The sequence below is a fragment of the Hoplias malabaricus genome, chromosome 3 (assembly GCF_029633855.1).
Source record: "Hoplias malabaricus isolate fHopMal1 chromosome 3, fHopMal1.hap1, whole genome shotgun sequence".
NCBI classification, from domain to species: Eukaryota; Metazoa; Chordata; class Actinopteri; order Characiformes; family Erythrinidae; genus Hoplias; species Hoplias malabaricus.
In genome coordinates, this window is record NC_089802.1 from 53,439,028 (window position 1) to 53,466,438 (window position 27,411).

General features: G+C 38.5%; 1 protein-coding gene across 1 annotated transcript in view; it reads right to left on the bottom strand.

Annotated features, from left to right (window-relative positions):
- The window catches only part of oca2 (oculocutaneous albinism II), a 115,767-nt gene that overhangs the window by 58,230 nt on the left and 30,126 nt on the right, over window positions 1-27,411 (bottom strand). The window contains exons 12-14 of the mRNA XM_066666312.1: window positions 27,155-27,279; window positions 21,751-21,889; window positions 5,942-6,074 (exon numbers count right to left, since the gene is read on the bottom strand). Of these exons, the coding sequence (XP_066522409.1) occupies window positions 5,942-6,074; window positions 21,751-21,889; window positions 27,155-27,279 (397 nt within the window). The remainder of the gene's footprint in view (window positions 1-5,941; window positions 6,075-21,750; window positions 21,890-27,154; window positions 27,280-27,411) is intronic.

A 27,411-nucleotide genomic window follows, 5' to 3' on the forward strand; every position in this document is an offset into this window, starting at 1 on the left:
GCAGCGAGTGTTTTTTTCCACAACTTGTTTAATCTCCACTGAGAACCATGAAATAATACAAGATGCTGTGGAGCAGCTGCATAGGAGTTGGAGTTCACCATGCTCAATCCCAGAACGTAGGCTACAGAAGCATAAAATCACACAAACCTGGGTCCGTAAGATGATAGGGCACCAATAGTTTGGAATGAGTTGGAGTGGCATTTATGACCCAGAACTAATCATCTAACAGCAGTACCTGATCTCAATAATGGTCACAATAATGGCTGAAATCAATCAAATCCTTACAGAAATGTGCCAACATCAAGTCTAAAGCTTTCACAGAAGAGTAGAGGTTGTTGCTAGAAGAAAGGCAGAGAACCAAGAGGGCATGCTAGAGGAGCACAAATAGCTTTGCTGTTGAAATCAGAAGCTCCCATTGTACAACAAGACCTCAATCATGACCTTAAGAACCTTTCATAGTTAAGATACATTAATGTATCATATATTGAGGTATGATATATAATTTGGGGGATTATAAAGATTATGCTAAAAGGGCCTTAGGAGCAGAGTTTAGCTTAAATACCAACATAAAACCGATCTTTAATCTTAGCTATCTGAATATTGCTATCAGGTTTAACAACAACCGTTTAGAAATTTGGACACAAATACCTCAGTTTCAGTTAGCCTCGAGGTCTAGATAAGAGTGGGAGAAAAAACAGAGCTGAGCGTTTTGAATTGGGTGGCACTGAGCCAGATAACACACAGTTTTAGAACAGGAGTCCATATCCACTCCAATGGGATGATGGGAAATGCACTGTTCTGGCCACCAAGCCAGGTTTTAGCATCATGGGGTATCCTGTCTACCTGAGATAAAGGCAACACTAACTCTGTTAATCTCTGTTTACTGAATAAACCTCAAACGTCAAAATGTAACTAAGCATCTATATTAGAACAGAAATATTCAAGACCCATCTAAGCAAGTGGTGATTTGTAAATTTCAAAATCATTTTTACAGTATCATTCTGTTTTCTATCATTACTGTATTTTAAAGTATTTAGCTGTGAATTCTTGGAGTTGGCATTCATTCTTGACAGTTTAAAGGTAGTGTCTGTTATACATAACTCCCAAAATTCACTGCAAGTTCTAGCACAACTGCAAAAAAAAGTTTTGTTTTTAAAGTATTTAATAGAAAACAGACTTTAACAGAAAACCTGAAAATTTTAATGAATTGAAAATGAACTATATATAAACATTCTGGCATAAAATAGTAGGTTTTAAGTGCAATGATTATCTGCTGTAGAGATTAGATGGTCATGAGAAATGCTGTGTATACGGAGCAGAAATATAGGGCTTTTTCTTTTTTTTTTTGAGGTGCACATTTGATGGATGTCAGATTTATGGATTGCACATGTCTAAGCTTCCATCTGAGCATGTTGAGCTTATGTTCCAGCTCCAAACACATTTTCTGAAGCAACTGCAAGCCTGATCGCTTGACCTATTGAAACATTTTGACACCATACGTCTCAGTAATCTCTTGCACTCGCCTAGAGAGCAGAGTTCAACATTAGGGAATCTTTTGGAGATATGTAAACTGCAATGCAACCAAATTCTATAACTGATGTTTGGATGCATGGAAATATACCTCTGCAGACATTCCTTGGAAAACAAGAAAGTGGTTTCATGTGGTTCATAATATATAACATAGGCATCAGTGTTTTTCTTGTTTGTTATCTTTAAAAATAAATACCAGATGATTTACCACCAAAGAATAAAGAAGACCAAGAACATTTTGTTGATTTTAAGAGTTAATCATTCATTCATTCATTGTCTGTAACCACTTATCCATTTCAGGGTCCAGAGCCTACCCGGAATCATTGGGAGCAAAGCAGGATAACACCCTGGAGGGGACACCTGTCCTTCACAGGGCGACACATTCACTCACATTCAATCACACTTATGGATACTTACCAACATGTGTTTTTGGACCGTGGGAACAGACCGGAGCATGGGGAGAAAACCCACGCGGACACAAGGAGAACCCACCAAACTCCTCACAGACAGTCACCCAGAGCGGGGCTCGAACCCACAACCTCCAAGTGAGAAAACATTTTCTTAATTTTATATAAAATGTTCTGGATGAAAATTGCACCACCGAGCCACCCATATACATTTTTTACACCACATGTTAGAGCATTGCTTGAAGGTTTGCTTTTATTCAGCCCCAAAAATATTAGAAGGCCATTTAGCCACTCTAACTCATCCCAGAGGTACCAGAGTGTACCCGAGTGTTTTCCTGCCCCACAACACAACCCAATGCTGGGGGCTTCATAGTCCTCTAGCCAATGCTTGTTATTGGATATTTACATGGCCTGTACCTACTTTATCTAGTCCAACTTCTTCACCTTCACAACCCTGCCCATTAACTTTCTAGCGCACTATATCCATAATTGCTCTTCCATCTCTACTTTCCCCAGCTCACTGTATCTATTAAATGTTCTTTTGGTTTCCTTGATTTTGTCATTTCGGGTTGTTTGTCATTGTGATTTATTTATGTTTTCTTGTGATGTGACCTTGAGTTCTTAGAATCATGCTATACTGAATATAAAATATGTATTTTTTTTTAAATATGTATTATTATATTTATTATTATTACTATTAGTGCATCTGACTAGATCCTAAAGGACACATTATCACAATTCCCGTAGGAGGTCACCTATGACAGGATTTATGGATTTAATAGAGAAGTATTAAACCTGGGAGGAAAGGGTCATCTGATAAGGATAATGGGAATATTGGTGGGAACTGTCTGAAAGGGCAATGAGAGAAAGAGCGAGAGAGAGAATGAGAGAGGGGGGAAAAACTTCTTGTTCATATTGTGGAGGGTTCTTTATGAGCCTGGAACTGAAATTCAATATGGTAGGAGTTGGCAGAAGAGGGACAAACACAAAATGAATGCCATACTTATGAGGCCATCATCTTGAGGCACATCTGGTAAGAGAGTAAACTGTAACTGAGACAGACGCTGGGGCTTTGAATAGAGGTTTGAAAGAGATTTCAAAGAGATGAATAAATAACAGCATATTGTATGTGACACACTGACACATTCAGCACCTGATCCTCCAGCGTGTGAGAGACTACAATCACTACAGCCACAAATCAGCCTCGCAGAGGGCCAGGTGTGCCTCATGCCTCATTGTTTAACAAACAATATGTTACCCTCCTCCTTTGTGGGTCAACAAGACAAACCACTTCATTTGCATTGCATTCACCAGAAAAGAGCAATCATGCATCAACTTACCGCTTTTACACTAGTGGAGAAAAAGCTATAGCACAGATGTTTTCAGCTGTCTGCATTCACACATTACCCAGGCAAGACATGTTTGGTGTCTAGTTCTACGTCTTAAGTTTTGTTGCATTTTTTTGGTGTTGCTAGAAAATCAATGTGTGATGCCATTAAGAAACATCTTTACTAATATTTTTAAATGGGTAGAGAACCTTAAGAGTGATGTATGTTTAAACCTTTAAAAGATTCTTTACACTCAACTTTTTATGGCATCGCTTACGTACGTGCACATGCAACCACTCTATATAGTGCTGAAAGGTTTGAGACCCACCAAATTCAGCACCATTACCAGAGGCCAAAGAGTCATGTGCTGAAAGAAGGCAGAGCATCCTAAGCACCCATGGTTGGCGGCTCATGATGAAATGAGCCACAAATGCCTTAGGAGCAGCATAAAAGTGGCTCAGCTCCACCAGAGTGGGAAAGATGTCCCACAGTGGGCCAGCTGACTAACCACTTATTTCCAACCTCTTGTCTCACTTGAATTCAGGTTTGTTGTTGAACAAAGGAGCCTTTCATCCTTGAGGCCACCAAGAGACCCATGACATTGGTGCCCTCTGTCCCTGTCGAGGATCTGCAGAAGACCCAAAGGAAGTGCATCCAAAGGCGAATTTGGGCCGCTACATCAGATTCTAAGACACTTTCAATTTTTCCTAATTCCCTTTTCCACCCCAACTGGGGCGTAGTTTAAGTTTTCCCATTTCTGGCGCTGATAGTCCCGTAGGACTGAGGTTTTCCTCTTTTTTTGTTTGGCTGAAAATGAACATCTCAAATGAACATTTGATTTGTTTTCAGTGCCTGTGCCCTGCCATCAAAGACCCGCACCACATAACGTAAATCTTTAAAGGCAACGTTCACAATTGTCATCAAAAAACTCTTTTTAGAAAATCCAGATGTCTCCTTAGGACAATTGAGAGAACTCCAAACATTGAAAAGCATAAACCAAGATGAGGATATTGCTCTATTCTTGCTCCATAACTGATAATATTGACTTATTCTTTGCTGTTTTGGGTCACTTAAGGTGGAAATGTCTCCAAACTCAGGTGACGACTAACTGCATTATCGATAGTGCTACCGAACTAAGCAATTCGAGTTACAAATGAGTTTCTGTGGTAATTCAAACATGGAATAACACAGACAAGTTAAACGTCGTTTTTTCCTCAAACATATCGCTTCACCTTAAAAGAAGTGGAGTTTCCGAGTATTCCTTTAAGAGTTCAACAATGATGTTAAGATTTCCCATAATCAAGAAATGGTAAATTGAATAAATTCAACTCAATTTGTTCTCAACACAACAACTTGTTCATCATGGAATATGTACTATGATGTTTCCTACCTAAAGCCACTGAAGATATATCCTTTGCCCTAATGACAATCTTGTGCCTTTTTTCTGTACATGTAGAACTATGAGTCTAATGTAACTAACAGGTAATCCTAAAGTCTATAGCTAACATTTAGCATTGAATCATCACATGTGTCTCTCGGATCATGTAGAATGGTTATGCAATGTCAAATATCCTTTTTAGAATGAGCTTTTATAGATGTTTATGCTGGTTTATGTCAGCTGTCATGAAATGCTTAACAGTTTAACATGACAGATGCTGTAACACTGGCTCGTGCTTCATTTATCTCCAAGCTACAATCTTAACAGACTCTAAACACCAGCACCAAAGCACAATGCTAATTACAGGCTATGAATTTCAATTAATGGTTAACTACATTAGCCTTTTAGCTCCCGTGCAAAATGTAAGATGCAAACTTCACAACAAAATGTCTTGGCTGACTGGCTACATTTGGGGGAATGGGGAATTATGTAAATTGGACTTGTGGCCATGATTTTAGGGAAACTATATGCCACCAAAGCCCTTTACAACCCATGTACACTATTGCATTACGCACTGTGTATGTGCGTAATGCAATAGTGTTGTTTGGTAATGCACTGTGATGTTTGGTAAAAAAAAATTAAATCATTCACTAGCAAACTTATAATCGTGCACTGTATAGTGAGTGGTATAAGGAATTGCCAATTAGGAGCCAATAGTTGTGATGTCACAGCACATGAGTGTTTGGTTGCTTCTGATTGGTCCAACTCAACTACAGACAGGTTAGAATTTCTAGACTGTAATTAAATTTTAATGTCCTGCCATGAGGCGGACACGGTGGCACAGCAGGTAGTGTCGCACAGTCACACAGCTTGTTGTCGGTTCAAGTCCCACTCCTGTGAGGAGTTTGGTGTGTTCTCCCTGTGTTCATGTGGATTTCCTCTGGGTGTTCTGGTTTCTTCCCACGGCCCAAAGAAAACCCCACATGTAGGTAGGTGGACTGGCAACTCAAAAGTGTGCGTAGGTGTGAATGTGTAAATGAGTGTGTGAGTGTGTGGTGCCCTGTAAAAGATTGGTGCCCCCTCCAGGGTGTGTTCCCACCTTGCAGACCCACTGTTACACTGAACTGGATAAGCAGTTACAGACAATGAATGAATGAATGTCCTACCATGCAATTTAATTTCATATTAAACTGTGATTTTAATACAGAACAGATACATATTTTTCAAGGAAAGATCTGATTCTTCTGTAATGTGAGTTTCTGCTGACCTTCAAAAGTAGCTAAAAGCTTCCCACTTACCCACTATCTCACTGGACTCTTTATTGTAGAGTTTCTTATTCCAGTAGAGCATTCTGAGGAACGGAAAGGAGGTCAGGAGCACCAAGCAGATCCCCAGGAACATGTAGCCCGTAAACGCTGCAAAGTCAAGGCCCTGAAGAAAAGGACAATATGAAAGACAGAAAGAGTGTCAAGTGTGTGGGTGTGTGAGAGAGCGAAAGAGAGAGGGAAAAAGAGAGTGGAATAAAATAAAATGCCTTGGCACTGACTGTACAAAAGTGTGCAATTCTGAAAGAAAAAGCACTTTAATAACAGCAATCAGAGACAGCAAACAATCTGGCAGTTAGATTAATAGTATTCCATGTCCACTGTTACACAGAGGCTTTCAATATGTTTCATTTATTCAAAAGTAACTTGTCTTATCCCTCATTGCTCAGCTTTTGGAATCTACATCTCTGCAGTTAACAGAACTCTGAAGGTTGATATAAATATTAATGCCCTGGACGAGCTTTAATGTCCAACTCCTAACAGTACACAAAGCCCTAACCTTCCATCCATTTTCAGTAGAGAGCCTCAAACAATCCTCACTATTACTGGACGTCAGCATACGAGTGGTCACCTTCTCTGCTGATGCCTGACAGATATGTGAGTAAAACAGCTTTATGTTTACACAATCCTGCTTTTACTCATTTAAGAGCTTATCTCTGACCGGTGGCACAGAATGGCTCATTGTAGTGAAAAGTGGAGAGAGTTGTGTTCAATTAAACGCAATGACTTATATGCAGTTCAAGGGTAAGTCATAAAGAGAAGCTGGAAATTCAATAAAAGAGTGAGCGGGGCACTGGGGAAGAGCCTTTTCGCTGTAATTCACCTGCAACAAACGGCTCGGACTTGGCCCGCACCCAGTTCTTACAGTACTTCCTGGGAATTACAGAAGAATTAGGAGAAGGGAGAAATTTTTTGGCTTTGCTTTTAGCCGGTTCACACACACACACACACACACACACACACACATACACAGCGGAGACAGGAGGAAGAGGAAAGAGAGTAGAGGGGAGAAATAGAAGAAATATAATGGGGAAAGAAAGAAAAGGGTGAAAAAAGTAACTGAAGGAGAGAGAGAGAGAGAGAGAGAGAGAGAGAGAGAGAGAGAGAGACAGAAAATAGAGACAGAAAGATGACGATGAGAAAAGAAAAAGAAAAATATACAGAGAGAAAAAGAAGTGAGATGGAGAGAGCAAGAGAAAGAGAGTGTGACAGAGACAGATGGACAAAGGAGAATATGCAAAAGATAAAGTGGGAGAGGAGAATCGAGAGAGAGAGAGAGACTGAGAAAGGAAAACTGGTGTATAGTGACCTCTACAGGAGCCAAGCAGTAACACAGAGAGGGACTGAAAAAGAGAGGAAGAAATCAAGATCGAGGGAGAGAGAGAGACAATAGCAGAGAGCCAGACAGTTATAAATAACTGTTTTTAAGGGATAGAAGGGGATAAGAAGGGGATAAGACGAGCGTAAAGATGTGTCCAGTCTTCAGTCGGATTTATGCTCCAGAAGAATTCTACTGAAACTAAAGGTGTCATGTTAATTAGCACTGAGCCACAGACATTGACACGCTCCATTTATCACCCAGTTTTCATTCATTACCGTGAGGTGGGCTAACTGAATGTGTTCATAGCCAATGAAAGAAACACTCACGTCCCTCACGAGGCTTGTTTAGAGCAGACAATTGTGCCTTTAAAGCATCATCACTGTGATTGTGAGTGTCACAGCAAACACATTAATCCTCATCACACCACGAGCTGTTAGTGCAGCAATGTGATGCCGTTTGTGGCGTTGCTTATTCAGTGTGTTTTGTGTGTGTGCGTGTGTGTGGCCATGTATTTATCACTCAGTGGGAATTAAATGTCTCTAAGATGATGAATAATATTCGCCAGTGAGAAACCAAGAAGAATGTTTTTCATACAAAAACTTTCATGACATGCTTGTTAGTGTGGCCTTTGTGATCCAGAACCCATCAACCAACATCCATATCATTATGTATGCTGCATGCCATCATATGCTCAGAGCAATGGTCCAATATCTAGTGCAAAGCCTTCCCAAAATTGTAAAAGATATCACTGCAACACAGACGGGCTTAAATTTAGAGAAATTGGGTTGAGACTGGAAAGGGGGAGTAAAGGAACTGTGCTTTCTCATTCTTTAACATTCATGGCTAAAGTGCCCTTGATCAAGGTACCCAACCTACAACAACTCCCTGGGTGCTTGATCAGTAGTGTTGATGTGGGTGTGTGTTCATTCCCAGAGACGGGTTAAATGTAGAGATTCAATTTCCCCAAAGAAATTAATAAAGTAACACTTCCACTTTTCTTTTTACAACTGGATGGAGCAAGGAGTTGAGAGAATGTCTCAAAACCTTAGCAGTACAAAGATACTACTCCAGAATCTTCACAGGTTTCCTGTAACATGAACAGGTTTAAAATTAGAATGGGGCTGGTCGGAGACCATATGTAAATGTTGCCTCAATTCAGTAGAACGGGGAATGTGTGGTATCCTTTTGTGGTATCCTTTTACGCGGATGTTCTCCACAAAGCTAGAAATACAAACCTGAGTGTGTGTTCTTTCATGTGTTCATTTGAGTGTCTTAGGGACAGCCACGCTGGGATGAACGTGGTGATGCAAAAGCAGTGTAAATGAGACCCCCTCCCTGAAATCTGTCGTTAATGTCCCACTTTCTCACAGCTGAGAAAAACAAGGTCCCAAACGTGAGAAGGAAAGTCGGAGAGAGCTCCTGTTCCCAGTTTAGTGAGCAGTCAGGAGTCAAAGGAAAGGGCAGATGTTTCAATGTCCATCAGCCTGAGGCTACGTCCACTCTGACGAGCAGCTGAGCATCCAAGAGGTTGACAGACAGCCCAACAGCTGGCAGAGCAAGAGCTACTGGCTGCAGGTCTGGCCTTCTCAGTGACCCTAAAATAGTCTTGCGGCCATTCTACACATGCCTCATCTTCAGAGACCACTGCAGATGGACGGCTGAGTGACCAGCTGAGTATCCAGCTGAGTCTGGAGGGACCGGGGATGATGCCTGTCCAGCCTTGCCATGCAAAACAAACATAAACAAACAAGAGAGCAAACAGCAGTGGGTCCTCAGTGACATGGCTACTGTTCTGCCCCAACACCTCGCAGCAGGTGGGACTGGTCGCCATGGGCAACTGCTCCACAGGAGGCTTCAAATAGCCATCACTCCAGCAAATCTTTTAGCAAATACTTGGGCCTTTCTTTGAATAACTGTTTCATTTTTAAAATTGGACTGCTTTAAATAACGTTATATATTTAATTATTAAATGTTAATATATTTCTAACTGCTAACTGCCCAAATCACTCTTGACCAGAAACAAAGTATAGGTCACATGCCAAAATCTTAAAACATATAAATGGCTCCACTTAAAAATCCAAATATTTAAATATTCTCACATTCAGCAGAAATTCTACACTGAGTTCAGTAAGATCCAAGTGAGAAACAATTAAATCAAACATCTAGGAAGTCATATGTTAAGGAGCTGGAGATAATTTGATGTACCTGAACATGTGGTTGAAAATAAACAGAACCTGATAATTAAACCTGAACTGAATGAATGTTATTACTTGCTAAAAAATAAGCAGAAGTCATGTGATGGCAAATAGACTCTAAATAGTCTATAAATTCTGCAAAAGTAACTATAAAAGTAATATATGCAATATCAGGCTTATTCTTTCAGACAATGTGCCCCAAGTCTGCCCCAGTTTACATGCATTTAACTTAAAGTAATTGACTTTTCAGGAGAGATTTTTTTCAGGGATAAATATGCAATAATCCTCGTGTTAAAACAAAAAGGAAAATAAGCAAAGAAAAAGTTCCCCAAACTAGACCTCAAAAAAAAAGAAAAAAAAAAGACAAACAGGACTGCAAACAACAGTGTGCAACCCATCAAAACTGTTACCACTATGATGCTTTCATCTCTGAGAGAAATGGGAAAATCAAGCTCCTTCTCTTGTTTCAGATCTGAACAATGCTACTGCTGTTCCTGCCCATCCTTCCACTGTGAGAAGACAGTAATGCTATGGGTCTGAAAAAATGACAAGACATTGTTCTTTGAAACTTTCAAAATTCAAATCAAATGCTGTATTTTTTTTTTTTTTGAACAATGGACTAACTGCTCCAGAGGCCAAACCTCAGCATAATTTACTGTGTACAGATTACCTGATCTGTGACAAGACCAAAGTGAAAATAACACCTTAATAAAGGTACCACCGTAATGAAGGGTGGTATATGGCTTTTGGTTCATTTAAAGATTTTTTTCATTTTCTTGTTTTTTACTGATATCCACAACGTGAGGAGAAACCAAGTGGTACTAACAGTCAACAATCTGGCTGTGCTACGAATGCTTCTTTCTTAACCTTCAAATGAACTGCTGTAAAATCTGCTTAAAAACTAACACTAGACACTAAAACAGCTATCATTAACTACATTTTCAGAGAAGGGTACGATGAGTGGATTTCTGCTTGTTTTAATCATGGAAGATGATCAAAGGGGGAAATTAAGCTGGGTTTGTTTTACATGGGTAAAAGAATACAAGCAGTGAGAGAAAATTCTCTGACAGAACAGTGATCAACACTGGATAAAGAAACTAGAGCTAATCATTAGATGCCTGCATTTCTCTCTGTTTCATATCTCTGAAGTAAATATTACTTTACAGATATTTGTCTCCTTAAAAATCTCTTTCTTCACACTGTGTGTGATGGTCTCCCAAATGAAAGTGTTGTAAATCAACTCCAAAAGAGTAGATTCCTTTAAACCTCCTTTAAACAAGTGTGTCTGAATGTCAGTATCAAATCTGAGCGAGCAACTCTGAGGGCTGAAATGTTAAAAGTGATTGAATGTTAAGGATGTTTGTTTGCTCTATTAATAGCTTTGGGAATGAAAAGCAAGACATCAACAGCAGGAGTTGAGAATCAGAGTCGACTCAGCTAAAGAGTGAGCTGTGAGTCACTATGCCAGTGTTGTGAAGTGTAACCATAGTAACAGTATGTGAAGTTATGATAAAAACAAAAAAACAGATAGAATCCCTGGCATTAAAAGCATCTGAACTTTACCTAGAGTTGTTCATATCCATCATTAACTCCGGTGAAGGATGGTAAAATGTTTAAGAAGAAAAGCTGCCATTCATCTAAACTTCAAATCTCGTAGATTCCTCAATGACATTATACTGTTAATATTTGACTTGGGTGAAGAAACTTGTAGGTAATTTAATTTGATTTGAAATATATTATACTGATGTATACTTTATATTTGAGATATACTGGTTGCAAATGTTGCCCTGCTGTACTGTATAAGACTCCATATTCTCAATGCAGTAATAAAAGTGGGCAACTTCATGACTGATAACAAAAGACACGGCTTTGTACTGTTGCTGTATTGTTTTTCAGCTTATCTCTTCATTAGTGTGGTCGAGGAGTTCCAATTTAGATTCCCATAGCTCTGAAGCATCCAAAGGATGATTGGAGCTTAAAAGGCGGCTTATGTCACTTCAGTGAGTGTTTCAGCTTCTGATCACTTGGTCAGCACAGATGTGAGAAAATAAAACACACACACACTGCAGTCACAAAAAAAACACTTCACACACACATCCGTTTCCTGTGGGGGGGTTATTTACATCACATACATGTCAAATTGAATAAAACCTCATTCAGAATGATCACACACTCACTTGCACACACACACACCTCAGAAACCTCAATACACTTACACTCATCTTCCCAGATCAAATAGATTCACTAACACTCATACACACACATCAGGAGAGCCCCAAGTGTCATTTGTGTTTCATTGGTTCCCCCCGTTATTGCATCAGGTCACTGGAAATACACACATATTCACACATACTCACACCCACCCGCACCCACATATGCGCATGTGCACGCACAAAGACACACACACAAACACACATATACAAACACAGGCACTCACCGAAGGTGTCAGCAAGCCTGTTGACACGCGTGGAATCCTCTGATAAATCTGACCTTCCAGCTGGGTTCATCACTCTCTATCTCTGATTGAATGCCAAAACTAACTCAATACCCCGCCAGATGACCACATAAATAACACTCCACAAAAGATGGCAATTTCATAAAAATGCAAATATGGCTGAGGCGAGAGTGTAGGAGGTAGCTTCATGTTTGGGCTTAAGTTTTGATTGGTTTAATTCTTGTGATTGATGAAGAGCTTTATTGACTATGCCCTGCATTATAATAAGGGTTTGTGTTCAGGCCTCTGCTGAATCTCCGTCAGTGATCTGCATGTTCTGTCAATAAAAGCACAAAACACTATAACACAGACATACGAGCAGTATAAAGCCTCCAGCATAGAACTATGAAACATCAAAACTGAAATTTCAGAATGATGAACTTAAGAATGATGAATTTAAGAAGAATTGTGATTCAGAACTAGTCATTGAATACTATGCTGCATTCAGGCACTCAGGAAGGTTGTATAAACCAGGTGGTAAATTAGCAAACACGACTTCTCTCCCTTCAGGTGTTTGTCTGAAGATTTGCCCACTGCACACAAAATTTCCCACAAGTAATCACAGCACTTGAACACAGCATTAGTGTTTGACCTGACTAATGGCGCTTTTCCAATACATGGTGCCTGCTCTACTTGACTCTTCTCGGCTCTACTCTACTTGGTTGTTTTTTCACCTTAAAGCCTAGTGTCTAGTGGAAAAGCAAAAAAGCAACTGACCTAAGCAAGAGCCGGAACACTTAATGTAAATATTTTGGTCATATAGTGTATAGATTCTGAACCTGTATGAACGATTCTAATCTATAAAAATCTTACAAGAATATGCTGTACAGGTGAAACATTTAAAAAAAGCATATTTTGTCTGTATTTTATTTATTTTTTATTTATATAGTGGGTAAATATTTTTGATCAACTCTGCTTTTTTGGTGTTCTTCACATCAAGCTAGTGAAAATAATATATTTTCCTCCAACTTCTATTAAACTATAAACAGATAAATAGGTCAATAATGGATCACAGCTACATCAGTAATCGCAGCAGTACTTTCATGCATTGTTCTGCTGTGATGGGAATGATCTGAACAATGCTGTACATGAGCATTACACCTCTGGGAAACCTGCAGTACTTGCAGGCATGTTTCTTTAAGAGACTTGTTAAAACTAACAGGTGTGTTACACATTTAAGAATCTTACCCTCAGGAGCTTCAGACATAGCAAGTTTTGGCCATTGCGGGTGCAGGGTTATTCATTTAAAAATAAAATAAAATAATAATAATAAAACAGATTCTGAACCCTTAGCCAGCAGGAAAGTGCCCTTGAAGAAGAAAAAGGTAACTTTCAGCAAAATTGCAACACTGTGGCAGGGTGTAGCAGCTGATGTGACAGGCAAGGACGGCGTCTCTTTGGAGCTGTAAATTAACTCAGACCCTGGAGCATTCACAGCTCTCTCAAAGCTTGCACAGACAGTTTCTTTTTTTTTCCTTTTTATTTATTTATTTATTTATATTATTTTTTTACATGCCAGATGGGAATTCTCTCTGAGGTGGAGAAAGATGGGAAATGGCTAAATCAAAAGCCTAGCAGAGAAATATTGAACCACATGAAGTTTTAATACACTCTGTCCCCAAGTCTCACTTTATACAGTTATGCTTAAGTAACCACTTTGAAGATGTGGCATGAATTGAAAGGCGCTACAATAACTAAGGAAAATCACCTACAACTGTGGTTGTTTCTATGGTAACACTTTACCTTGGTGGCCTGCTGCAGACGCTTTGCTCATGCTGTTTTTATCAGAAGCTTTGCTAAGTCCAAACATTTAGACACCACTTAAAATTAGTGAATTCAGCTATGTTAAAGCACGTCCATGGAACTAGAGGTTTAATTGTACACACATGTAATCCTGCATAGCAAAGTAAGGAACTAATTTGGATGCTCTGAAGCTACATGCTCCCAAGGTCACCATGCTCAATGAAGAGCTATGGCTAGGACGGTGTAAAGCCTCCCAGCACTGGGCTGTGGAGCAGTGAAACTGTATTCTCTGGAGCAATGGCACTCCTTTCAGGGCCCTTGGGGTGATTTGGAATAGTTATTCTAATACAAAACTGGCCATACAACATGAGACTCCTCTCATGGCACAAAAGCATTCTTTATAAAATGTTAGCATTTGTAAAAGATTTTCCAAAATTGGATTTACCCAATAATGGAATTACCATTTTCTGTGAGTAGAAAAAAAAGCAAGTTCTTTTTCCCCTGAAGAGGATATTTCGTGTAACCACCCACATAATTAAAAAGATAAATAAATAAATAAAATACAATAAATAAATAAATAAAAAGTATATTGTTTGTTGTTGTATAATGTGTCATGAAAAGAGTACCATTTTGAGGTCTGCATTCTGGGGCAGTCAGTCCCTTCTTTATTTTTTCATTAATACTGTGTAAAACTCAGATCTATATTGGTCTTCACACAGAGGATGGATTAACAGAAATATTTGTATTTTTTCAGACCTGGTGGAAGAATAAAGCTTCAGTTGATATTTCTGTGTGAATATATATACATTAGTACCTATCCAGTTTGACCGGAAATGAAAAATGAGGGCTGTATTTTTGTCTAGTTTATGGTACTGTATAAGGCAGCAAAAGAACAAAAGTCAAAAGTTCACATTTAGAAATCGAAATGCCTCCTTTACCTTTGCATGTACTTCCATTCAAGCTTTGAATTATCGTATTTAATCAGATTGAGCGCGGAATCAGAAATCTTATATACATTGTCTGTACAGTATCTGACACTTGCCCTGAGCCTGGGAGAACCATGCTCATTTAAAGCTCATTGAGATGCTTTTACATCTTTGAATTCAAAATTATGTGTTCATATAGTGTACCTGCTGCAGTGTTTCTTTCCTTTCTTCAGATTCTGACGTAAAGACGCAAGTTGGCTGGGAAGGAGATAGTTGGGTATATAGTGACTTTGATGAATAGCCCAGTTCCCAGGTAGGTGAAGTGCCTATGCTCCATGTAGGGTGATTTACATTTAGATGTGTTATGTGTCGCAAAAGTGCTGATGTCAAGTGTTTCATAGCAGCAGGCATGACTAGAGTGCTGTTACAAAACTCAGCTCTGAGGCAGAACACTTCATAAGCCTCAATATTTTTCATATGCAGTGTTCGGACAACACAGACTACTTGGTGTGTAGCAGGTATTTGGTGGATTTTGTAACTGGGTCAGTCATAATCATCAAATTCAAGTCACACACAGATGAATAAAGTGAGGAGACTAACCCACAGGTTACTGAAACATGTTTAAAGAATTTAAAGAGATTGTGTTTTTACAGTATAATCTTGTCTTGCATGGGGAAAAATGTCCTTCAATTTTTACTATGCGCTTGTCTTTTTCTAACATTATCATTTCCTACTATAGAGTAAAACCCTATAGTTCTGAAAGTCTGACAAGGACAGAATTGCAATGGTTATATTGTTTTGGTCAGAGGAATAGAAACAGAGGTGAGGACTAACTGCATATCCATAAATCCCTGCATTATAAAAAAAGCCCACATCTAAACCCCTTTAAGTAATAAGGGGTTGTTGTTCTTTGAAATAACTTCTAAATATGTCATTTTGATGAAGAAAGACAAGTTTATTAGTGGTTTAGCTAATGACTGCACTGGGATTTTAAGATAATAGAACTGCTTTTTGGACACTGACAGTGTTGGTGCTCTACCAGGCCTTGCACAGCTGTTTCCAATTCAATTTCTCTATATCCTTTTTAACTACTTTAATTCCAGCCATGCAAACTCTTATTTTGTCTCTTATTTTCCTTTTCATTTCATTTTCCCTATGCAAAACTAAGACATTTATACGACTTAGAAATAATCAAGGATTAGTAATAAAAATGAGTACATAATGGATATTTTGACTGGAAACAATATAAATAACAGCCATCTCTGTCTATAGCACATTATTTTAAATATGCTAAAAGGACTACTTGGATCTACTCTGCATGTGGCATGCACACATGCACACACACAAGACATGTATTTCTGTGGTGGTACAGTGGTGTGAGGGAGTCTCCTGAAAATGCTTTTTAATCAGCACCCACACCTAGAGACAAAAGCTGCTCTGAAATTTCTTTCTCCCTCTGTGTAACATAGGTCTCAGCCGAGGATGGACACACACACATACTGGTAACTATGGTGTATGGGGACACCTGATTCAATATCTGCATAGGTGTCTTATAGGGACACCGCATTCCACTTATGATAAGAATGTGCAAGTAACTCCAAAATATTTTTTTAAACCTTCTAATGATACATCAAACTTAAAATCACTATTTTTATTTTAAAATCATTGAAAACCACACACCTGACATTTTAAAACCTTATTGGGACATGACCTGAGTAGTGTTAATAGGGGCATAGATGGTTTATTAGCACGCACCCCATACACAACACACAAACATGAACAGATACTGTCTTAAGATGACAATCTAGTCATAAAAGGGCATATAATTTACCTGTCAAATATAACTACTATTTTATTGTTTTGGCCAATCTGTTATCAATTATTTTTATTTATTTTTCATAACTTCTCGCATGTATACCATACCTACAAGACATGACATACAAAAGTACCATTTTGTGAAAGGCATGCAACACGAATGTGAATGAAACACTGACAGTTGACTTTTATCAGTCTCTGACAGCATTGCCTCAGTTTTTAATTTTATGTAAATTTTAAATATGGATATTCGTGTATAACTATATAACTGCAGTCATATCAGAGAATATATTTTGTATAAAATGAATTGAGCTACGAAAAATACATTGCATAACAATCATCAGCTAACCTTTTGACAATTAATATTTAAAATAATAAGTCAACACGTTCACAATATAAAAGCATAATACACATGGGCTCAAGAAGCAGAGCAAAACCAGGAAGTTATACTTAGAAAAAACATTCCGCCAAGACACAGATGTAAAACATTAATACCAATTGCAGTTATAGTCATACAAAAAGATTTTTTTCTGATGAGAATTTTTTTTTGTCCCATTTTAAAAGCAAGCGATCTCAAGGTTTTAGCATGTTTGCTTCATTTTAGTAAATCGGGCATAGTCCCCATAGACTGCCTTGTAAAAATTAAAGTCAGGAATAAAACTGTTTGTTATAGTATTGAGATGAGATTTAAAAAGAAAAAAGCAACCTTTCATATTCAGGGGATTTTCACAAGCAAAATGCATTAAATATATTAAAGACAAAGACATGTTTGCCAGTTACTGTGAAGTAAAATTCCAAAACAATGCAAAAGCAACAAAGGAGCATGCCAAGAATCAGGGAAATTGTTTATTCCAAAATTGCTCAAAACTATTTCATGTTACATTTACAGACGATATATTAACTATAAAAACGTTAAAACCAAGTCTTAGAAGAAACTGGCTTCATAAGTTATATTAAGTAAAAACAAAGTATTCTTACCACTGAACAACAGTCTAAATAAAGTATATCTAATTGATTAAATGTTCCGATTGTGATACATGTCAAATGGAATTGATAACAGTAGTAACATCAATTCAGAAGAAAAACCACCTGGCTCATCCAACCGAACGATGGTCTACATGCGTCTCCTTTCACCGAAAAACAGTCTACATGCATCTCCTTCCACCAAATGACAGTCTACATGAATCTCCTTCCACCGAACAACAGTCTACATGCGTGTCCTTCCACCAAACACCAGTCTACACGCGTCTCTTCCCACCGAATGACAGTCTACATGCATCTCCTTCCACCGCACGCCAGTCTACACGTATCTCTTCCTACCAATCAACAGTCTACACTCATCTCCTTCCACCATCTCCAGACCTCCAGTCTATATGTGCCTCTTCCCATTGAATGACAGTTTATGCGCATCTCCTTCCACCAAACGGCAGTCTATATGAGTCTCTTCCCATCAAATAACAATCTACATGCATCTCCTTCCACCGAATGAGTTTACACACATCTCTTCCCACCCAACAACAGTCTACATGAGTCTCTTCCCACCGAATGACAGTCTATGCACGTCTCGTTCCACCAAATGACAGTCTACATGTGTTTCTTCCCACCCAACAACAGTCTACGTTCTCTGCTCATACTTAGTCTGTGGAATTAGTTTTCTCTATCTATGGTAGAATTTTTTTAACCTGTGTATGGTATTAAGATCAAATTGACCAGTTTTCTCATTTTTTACAAGAAGTGGTACAAGTCAATTTTTTTTCTACCTGAATTTCAATGGCCTTAGCTCATTGATAAAGTTTTATAAACAAAAAATAATAATTACACATGATACTATACCCAACACATGTACATCCATCTTATGGTCTTCGTGTCAGTTTGACCCTCATACACAGAGACATGCCCACATATACATACACACACACACACACACACACACACACACACACACATATACACATACAGCCTGTGGGTGCAATCAGCTGGAGAGGGCCACTGATGCTTTTTGTCATCATCTCTGTCTGTGCCCTGCCTTTCAGACACTCCAAGCACTTAACCAGACATTAATGCATACACCTCACTCTCAGCCGATTCCAACCACAGGTAATCCCCTCCATAAACACACACACACACACACACACACACACACACAGCCATGGCAATGTGCAGTGGTGTCAGTACGAGGTCATTCCTCATTCTAACAAACAGCAGCATCACGTCAAAGCCCTGGGCTTCACAGCTTCAGCTAAAAGTATTACTTCTCCTGCTATAACCTGGCCTATAAATCAGAAGAAATGTCCATGCTCCTCCATTCAAACGTATATCACCTGGTCCAGGGTGAGGATTAATCAGGCTTGGGACAAAATGAATTACTGAATTGCATAGTTACCTAAATTCAATCAATATCTAGCTATAGAGAGTCATATGTTTCTGTAATGATCAGTCCAGCTTTACAATTAATGCAGTGTAGCAGGAAGGTAACTCTTGCTGACTACGTAAATGTATATAGGTCCGCACTCTAATTTGACATTTAACATTTCAATTATTAAATAAATAGTAACATAAAACAGGGGAGAAAACAAGTGGTATTTAAAAAAAACACAACCATAATTTAAAAAATAAATACATAAATAAATAAATAAGAACATCTAGAGTGTAATATATTTCAAAACACATCAAGGCATAAAAATATTTTTATTATACACAATATGCATCACAGCATGTTTTTTAAGTTAGAAAAGAAAAAACACATCTAAATTACTATGGACAGAATGTCTTATATTCAGTGTTGCATATTGCACTACACAGCACAGGACTTCTGTAACTATAGATGGTAGCCACATCAGAAACATCAAAGATATATCAACAGTCAACAAAAAAAAATGAAGACAACAGAATGTTGTTATATGGGATATATCCAGCTATATCCAGGCTATTTTAATTAAATATCTTCTGAGATCTAAAGTTCTTCTTAAAATAGGAAGCCAATGTCCTTCCAGTGAATCCAGTTGGAAAGTGTATGGCACCTTTTAGTACAAATCAGGAACACAATGCTAATACCAATGAGGTGGTATTGCCCAATCCTAATGACCCTTTGTTGTGCGAATCCTTTATATTACCTACCACACACGCACAATAATAAAAGTCCCTGACCTCCCCTTTAAAACACATTTTGTGTGTGTGACCTTGTCTAGTGGAGCAAGAAAAACTTTAAATTGTGGGTTTATACAGGTCAGTGTGTGACAGACAACTCTGTGATGGTGGACACAAAGGTATTAAAGTTTAAGTTGTAGAACAATAACTGAGGAAAGGCCCTGGGCTCTGGAGCTGTGATAGGGGTCCCAATGTGATAGTAAAGTTACAGTTTATCTCCAAATCTTCCTGAAATAATTCCCTATTCTATGTCCAGGATGATTCATAATTTACTTAAGTTCTTTATTTATTTATTTAAAGATTTAATCAGTCCCATCTACTGTAATGTGTGTAATTTTAACACATTTTAATACATGAACTGGGGAAGGATCTGACCCCTCTAAGTCATTAGCTTGCTTCCTCCAAAGGAAGCAATAATGAAAAGATGCATGGGAGATTCTTATAAACACCATGTATTAAATAAATTAAAATAAGTATCATTTCTCTGCGTGGGTTACCTCGGGGTGCTTTGGTTTTCCACCATGTTGCTAGGTGGATTTGGCTACCTTAAAAGTGTCCATAAGTCTGAGTGAATGTGTGAGTGTGTAGATCCCTGTGATGGACTTGCACACTCTGTAAGGTGTGCACTCAGTGATTCTGGGTAGGCTCTGGACCCACTGCAACCCTGAACTGGATAAGTGCTTACAGACAATAAATGGATGAATTTTTGTACTAAGACAAAACATTTTTTAAGTACTAAGATTATTTTTTCCCAGCTGCTTACTGTAACATTTTATGTAGTAAATTTACCTTCATTCTAGTCGCTGCGTTTCTAGCTAGTGCTACTCATTTGTAGCTAAGGTAGTTTTATGTTAGCTAGTAAAAAAATGATTCAAGCTGTAAAGTGCACAATGTTTAACTAACAAAAGAGCACACAATCTTAAACACAGAAGACGTATGTACATTTCAGTTCACAGTAGCAGGCAACTACTTAATATTACAAAAGACCTTTTTTAAGACTCTCGTATAATTACACTGGGAAAAAAATGGAACCTTCAAGTATAATTCAAGTTCTGCATATAATAGTGCTGCATATAGGGCTCCTAATTTGCAAGTGCATGCTTTTAAAACACAATAACAGACTTGTTATTCTTCTCAGTAGAGAACATCTAGCCGAGAATGACCTCATATTAAAGAGTAAAAGAAGGACAGTAAATGCGGAAGCCCTGACCTTTCAACAGCTGCTGTGCCTTCCACTTATAGGAAGTTCACACTGTTAATGCTAGTCCTCCCTAAGAGCCACAAAACACAAAACCATTCCTCACACTCATTTTCTGGATATTAAAGGTGTGTGCTTATGGGATAGAGAGAGAGAGAGAGAGAGAGAGAGAGAGAGAGAGAAAGAGAGAGCGAGAGAGAGAGAGAGTTTGTGTATGTGTGTGTGTGTGTGTGTGTGTGTGTGACTGCAGAGCTGCCATGACATACATGTGTATGATTAATGGTGTGAGGTGTGTGAGAGTGTCAGCTCCCCATACAGTGGAGAAAACTGTGCTGTATTGGAACAAATCCACCACCAAAAGAACACTCTGTCACATACCCTGACTGTCAGAAACAAAACCTTGGTATCACAGTTTTTTAACATATTACGTTTTTTTTTTTTTACTTCATTTGACAACACAAGCTGCCCCATATTTTGCCTTGATTTCAGAACAAATGGACTAACACAAAGGGTTCAAAATATCTATCATAATATATCAAGTAAATAATCTTTAATTACCTTTCAATGAAAGTTAAGAATGTTTTTCCTTCTCCTTCTTTATTTTTCAAGGTTTTGTTCCCATAGCAAAGATATGCACATACTGTTTGTGAGATAAAATACAGCCGAACAATATGTACCTGTGTGAAAAAGTCTTCTATTGTTTGTTGGATTTGCTCCAATACACCTTCCAATAGAACACACTTTAACATATGCACGTGCAGTACACATTTGTGTTTGATATACACTCTGCATATTTTACACAGTTGTGGGACGTCTGTTGCAGCAGACTTTGCATTCTGAATAAGTGATGGCAAAGAAAGACCCAGATAAAACTGACAGAATGCTCCCTTTCCACCTACAAGTACAGCAAATGCAATATTAACGAATGAGAAGAGAGGCCTACTTTTTTGCGCAGGTCCTGGTTTGACACGATGATTACATTGGGGGGATCTCCCACTGCAGTGGCAGCACCTCCGATGTTGGTGAAGATTACCTCTGCAATCAGAACATGTCTGGGGTCCAGATTCAGCACCTCACATAACCTGACCACACACACACACACACACACATCAAAAAAGCCCTTTAGGATTGATTGCAATGCTGCTGGAGAGAGAAAATTGAATGATGAGGGAAAACAACCAAAACACAATTCTCTGATTCTATGGCTTTAGCAGGGACCAAGAGAGAAGTATTATGGCCCTTACTTTGAAGCACACAAATAATGGAAGGAACTAAAAAAACATGCACTTTTACTTTTAAATTTCAGTGTATCAATCGCTCCCATTGTCAAGTGGGATGAGTCAATGTGAGACTGGATGCACTTGCAGACATAACTTGACATAACTCTAACTCTAAACAAAACCAAATGGCACATAAACAAGACAAACAAAGACTCTCCACCTTGTAGCCATGCCATGGTATTCCCTACACATTAATCTCGTGATTACACCTAAGGGGACTTTAACTGGTCAGATTAATTAATTCAATAACTCTTCAACATCATCACGTTTAGAGCAACATTTGATGCTCCTTGCTTTCTAAAGTAACCAGCAAACCAGTGAACTGCACCCATGTATCATAGTGTGTATGTAATATAGGAGTAAATGTGATGTTATGGACATATATAGATTGAGGGGAACACTTCACTGTCTATTTCTATGCAGTGATAAAGTTACTCACAAGTCCCTATGCAATTTGAAGTTCCCTTCAAAATGAACACATTCACTCCAAATGATCTGTAATCTCACTTAAGACGTCCTAATTCCCTGTTTACTCAGGTGACTGAAAAGCACCTATGGGTTATTACTGAATATGAAGTTGCAGTGGAGTCACCTCAGCTTTCTCACTTAGGACCTGGAATTCTGTAACGCTTCTCTTTGACCACAATTGTTATGTGCTCTATAAATAAATCTGAACTGAACTGAAATGACATTTAAGTGTACTTAAGTTATCTAAGGGCTGCATTAGCAGCGCCTGATTTAATGAAAAAAATATTTTGAGCCCCTTTCACATACCTCCAAAGTAACTCTACTCATGCAGCACACAGTGGGAGCTTTCCTGTGTCAGGCAAATTCTCACAATGGGAAAAAGCTTGTGTGCTTCAGGCATGAGGTGGCACCTGTGCAGTGCGGCCAGGGAATACTCCTGAACATTAGTGACTGTGTGCTGACTTGCAGACTCTGACTTTACCCGGAGGCTTTACTAGGGGTATAGTGGAATGAAGTCCACGTAAAGTCCGGAACAGATGTTGCAAATATTCGCAGTTAAACAGACAGCTCCTCTGAGTAAACTCTGGAACATTTCTGGGTTTCTGTGCATGTGGGAAAGGAGCTTAGGAAATGGTTATACTAACACATTTTTAAAAATATATGAGAAACCATTATTTGTTGATGCATATATATTGTAGATATTTTATCGAATAAAGGCTTATTTTCTGTCAAAATTTACAGATTAAATACTGATATACTGTTATAAAAACTGTATATCAATATATAAAGTGAGGTAATAAAAATTGGCTGTTAATGTTTAAAGGCTAAAAAGAGACAGGAAAAGTCACGTAAAAACAAACTATGCTGTTTCCGTACCTAAAACCACACATACATTACAGGTGGACTTCAGGGGCTAAGTGCAGGCAATGAATCTTTTTAACAGAAAAGCATGTACAGGTAAATATTATAAAAAAAATCAGATTGGGTTCTTAATGACACTCCAGGCTTGCTCCTGCTCCAGGCAGAGTTTGACCTGTGTAGCCATTACTGTAATATATAAACAATGACAGATAATGGATGGGTGAAAGAGTACAAATAGTACTTCATAATTCAGAAGAGAAAATCTAGTCAATGGTGAAATTTGTGCTTGTGTTCAGGCAAGCACTCTCCTGTTCTACATCTCTGTTTGGTCATTAAAGGATGCGTGAAGGTGGCCGAATGAAGACGAACAAATCATTAGCCATAATAAATCAGCCTCTGCATTCGCATGTCTGAGACTTTGTTGTAAACCTCATCAATATTTAAAAGCACGATTCTCTGACGTGCGTGCGGATGCAGTTAATGGTGTGGATTTCATGAGCGGAGGATTTATTCTTCAGGCAAATGTAATGAAATCCAAGCAACATCATCAGTATAATTGTACTCTCAGGCTACTGAACCTTTTGTGCATAATTTGAAGAGAAAACAAAAAAGCCCAGTGCAATGTGATATTAGTCTTGCCTCAACAAAAGCTCACTGGAAGCTTTAAAATCTAGGTGTCTCTGGTAAAGGAGTGTTACAGTAGCAGACGGTATTTGAGAGAACACCCTTCTACTGTGTAAAGAATAAGAGAAATTTACAATATTGCCATATAAGAGACCCAAATAGAATTAGAAGGACTTAAAATCAATTGTTCCATACGTCCAACCCAGTCGCTTTTATCACCTCTCTCAACCGAGAAAAAAATTATTATTAAAGGAGTAATCAGTCATTTTCTCCAATGATTCTTCTTCACATTATGAAAGACATTATGCTGACACCTAATGGCCTGGATGTGTCGAATGTTCTGTACTAAACTAGCTCCTATGTTGGGGACACCCTCTATGTAGCATACTCTACTATACAGAGCAATTTGACGCTTGATCCCATGTGAGTTGATGCCATGTGATGAACTGAACCCCGTGAAGAGTGTGTTCCTGCTTAGTGCCCAGTGATTCCAGGTAGGGTCCTGACCAATGGAGACCCTGAAGAGGATGAAACAGTTACAGAAGATGAATGAATGAATTGCAATTAAGCTGCAGTTTGCAGAAAATAAGTCAAAATAATAAATAACCACTTTCATAGCGGTAAATAAAAAAATGTATATGGAACCATGTCATCTAACCAAACAAGACAATTCGTTAATGCCCTTGTCACATATTTTTTTTTGCTTTTGTTTTAATGTCACCTGGTGCTTGCTGACTTGTTGAGCTGCCATGTTGGCATCTGTCCCTGACTTCAAATGAGTGCGCTATATTAAATTCCTAACTGTTTTGGGAATGCACTTTCAAAAATTCCAACCATAATAAATACATACTGTTCATCCAACATTCCTTCTGAAATGAAAAGTATTAATAGACAGTCTGCCGCCATTTTCTGCAGTAACAGCCTCTACTCTTCTGAGAAGTATCACAAGATATTGACAACAGCAATAACTTAAGTTTTAACTCTGCAATTAGCAGACTTCTGAATTTTATATTATCGCTCAACCAATAAAAAGTAAAAGTATAAATGTATCACGTCATAAAATAACATTCATTCATTCAGTCATTGTCTACAACTGCTTATCCAGTTCAGGGTCGCGGTGGGTCCAGAGACTACCAGGAATCACTGGGCACAACACAGGAACACACCCTGGAGGGTGCACCAGTCCTTTGCAGGACAACACACACTCACACCTATGGACACTTTTAAGTCACCAATCCACCTACCAACATGAGAGGAAACCGGAGCACCCAGAGAAAACCCACATGGACACTGGGATAACTCACACCAAACTCCTCACAGACAGTCACCCGGAGCAGGGCTAGAACCCACAACCCCAGGAGGTTGGAGCTGTGTGACAGCGACACTAAATTTTGCTCCATAATAAAATAATAGTGGTTTTAAAATGTGCACTTCATGCCTAAGCCAGAGCAGCAGTACACAATAGAGTGCACTGTTAACAAATTATTTATGCTGATATTAAAATGGCAAAGTAATGCAATTGATCAACAGACATATATTATGTACTGAAATAGGGAGCCCCACCCCACACACACTCACATACTCACACACAGACACACAAGCGTAAAGCTCTTACACACAATCACATGCGGTAGGAATGATCCATCATGCTGCCCAGTTTGCCACTCTGGCATTTCCCTGTAATAGAGGAGGCTTGGAGAAAGGAAATAGGCTGAAATGGAGCTGAAAAGAGTGATGAGGCAAGGAGCTTTATAGAGAGCAAGCATTACTCCGTGTCTCCTCAGATAACCCTCAAACTCAAGCTGAGACCACAAACTCAACCACAGCAGGACTTTTCACATTCCACATGGAGGCTAGTCTTAACTAATGCTACTAATCACACTCGCAAAGCATTTAATGCAGGAAGCACCATTTTATAGCAGCAAGGAGCTCAGAAGGAGAGAGATAGAAAGAGAGAGAGAGAGAGAGAGAGTTTCATATACACCATAAAATTTAGGTCAATTTAGTTTTTTTTTATTATTATTATTATAACACCATTTTCTTTTTTATCAATTCCTAATTGAGGTGCAAATCCTAGTTTAGTTGGGTTATTTTCATTCTGTTGGTTCAGTACTTGGAGTTTTACCTCTTTGTTTTGAGCTTTGGCAGTTTTAAAAGACCTAAATAATCTCAAAAACAGAAGAACAGCACCCAACAAACTGGAAGCAATTTCTTATATTGACAGATGCTAGATGCACCAAGACATTAAATTTTATGGAGAACTCAGTTCCCTTACCAGATTCCTGAATTGATGTTCTGCAGGAATATGTTCCCACACCTCTAAAATATAGTATTAAAAGTTGGTTGCATCATTTGCTTCAAATAATCTAAGAAATCCCAAATGTATTAAGTGAAAGCCAGCAGATCACCAACAGCTTTGTCATTTGATTTGCCATCACTGTTATTCTTTTCTTTTGTTTTTCATGAAGCTTCTTAACAGTTACACAAGCTTTCAGTCCCATGGGGTTAAGTTGTTTTCTTACAGTGGATGGATGCTCAAAAAAAATAAAACAGATAAAGACAGGAGCTTTATATTCCCTTATTTTTATATGATGAAAACTTTAAAATGGCAGTGGTTTTGTTGTGCTTCCAACTCTTGCATAGATGTTACAGAGTCTTGGACACCATTTTTTTTTATCCTATTTATTTTCATTTGACTTTACCCTTCCCTATGCCAGTGAACAGGTAATCTCTTAAAATATATCATCCAAAGACTAAGGAATACATTTTTAATGAAATTATGAGTGGTCTCTGACTTTTGCACTGCACCATAAATATGTGTTTAGTTACTCTCCCCGACATCTCTTTGTAACCTCTGACAGTGGCACCCCCATCAGGTTCCCTATTCACTATATTATTCACTATATAGTTCACTATTATAGAAAACTGAATTCAGGAGGGTAGTGAATGACTTCAGTCAATAGTTTATGTGGTTATTTACCAAACAACACAGTGGACTATAGGCAATCTGATATCTGTTAATGTACCTGCGTTGTACACTACTATTTGCAGTGCATTGTGGGATTGTTTGAATGCACTGAAAATTGTCCAATATGTTTTCAGACACTACTGCACCTGATGGTAACAGGGGTGAAGAGCATCATGGTGGTTACATTGTCCAGGAAGGCGGAGAGGATGGCAGCAATGAGGCACAAAATGATGATCATCGGCCACACTCTTCCTCTGGAGACCTGATAGGCCTACAAGGAGACAAACCCATTAAAATAATTAGTCCTGCAAATGCATACAAACACAGATTGGGAAGAAAACAAGCTTTTGTAACAAGCAACATCCTGCTTGTGATTATGTGCATGTCAGGTACCTTCTTACAT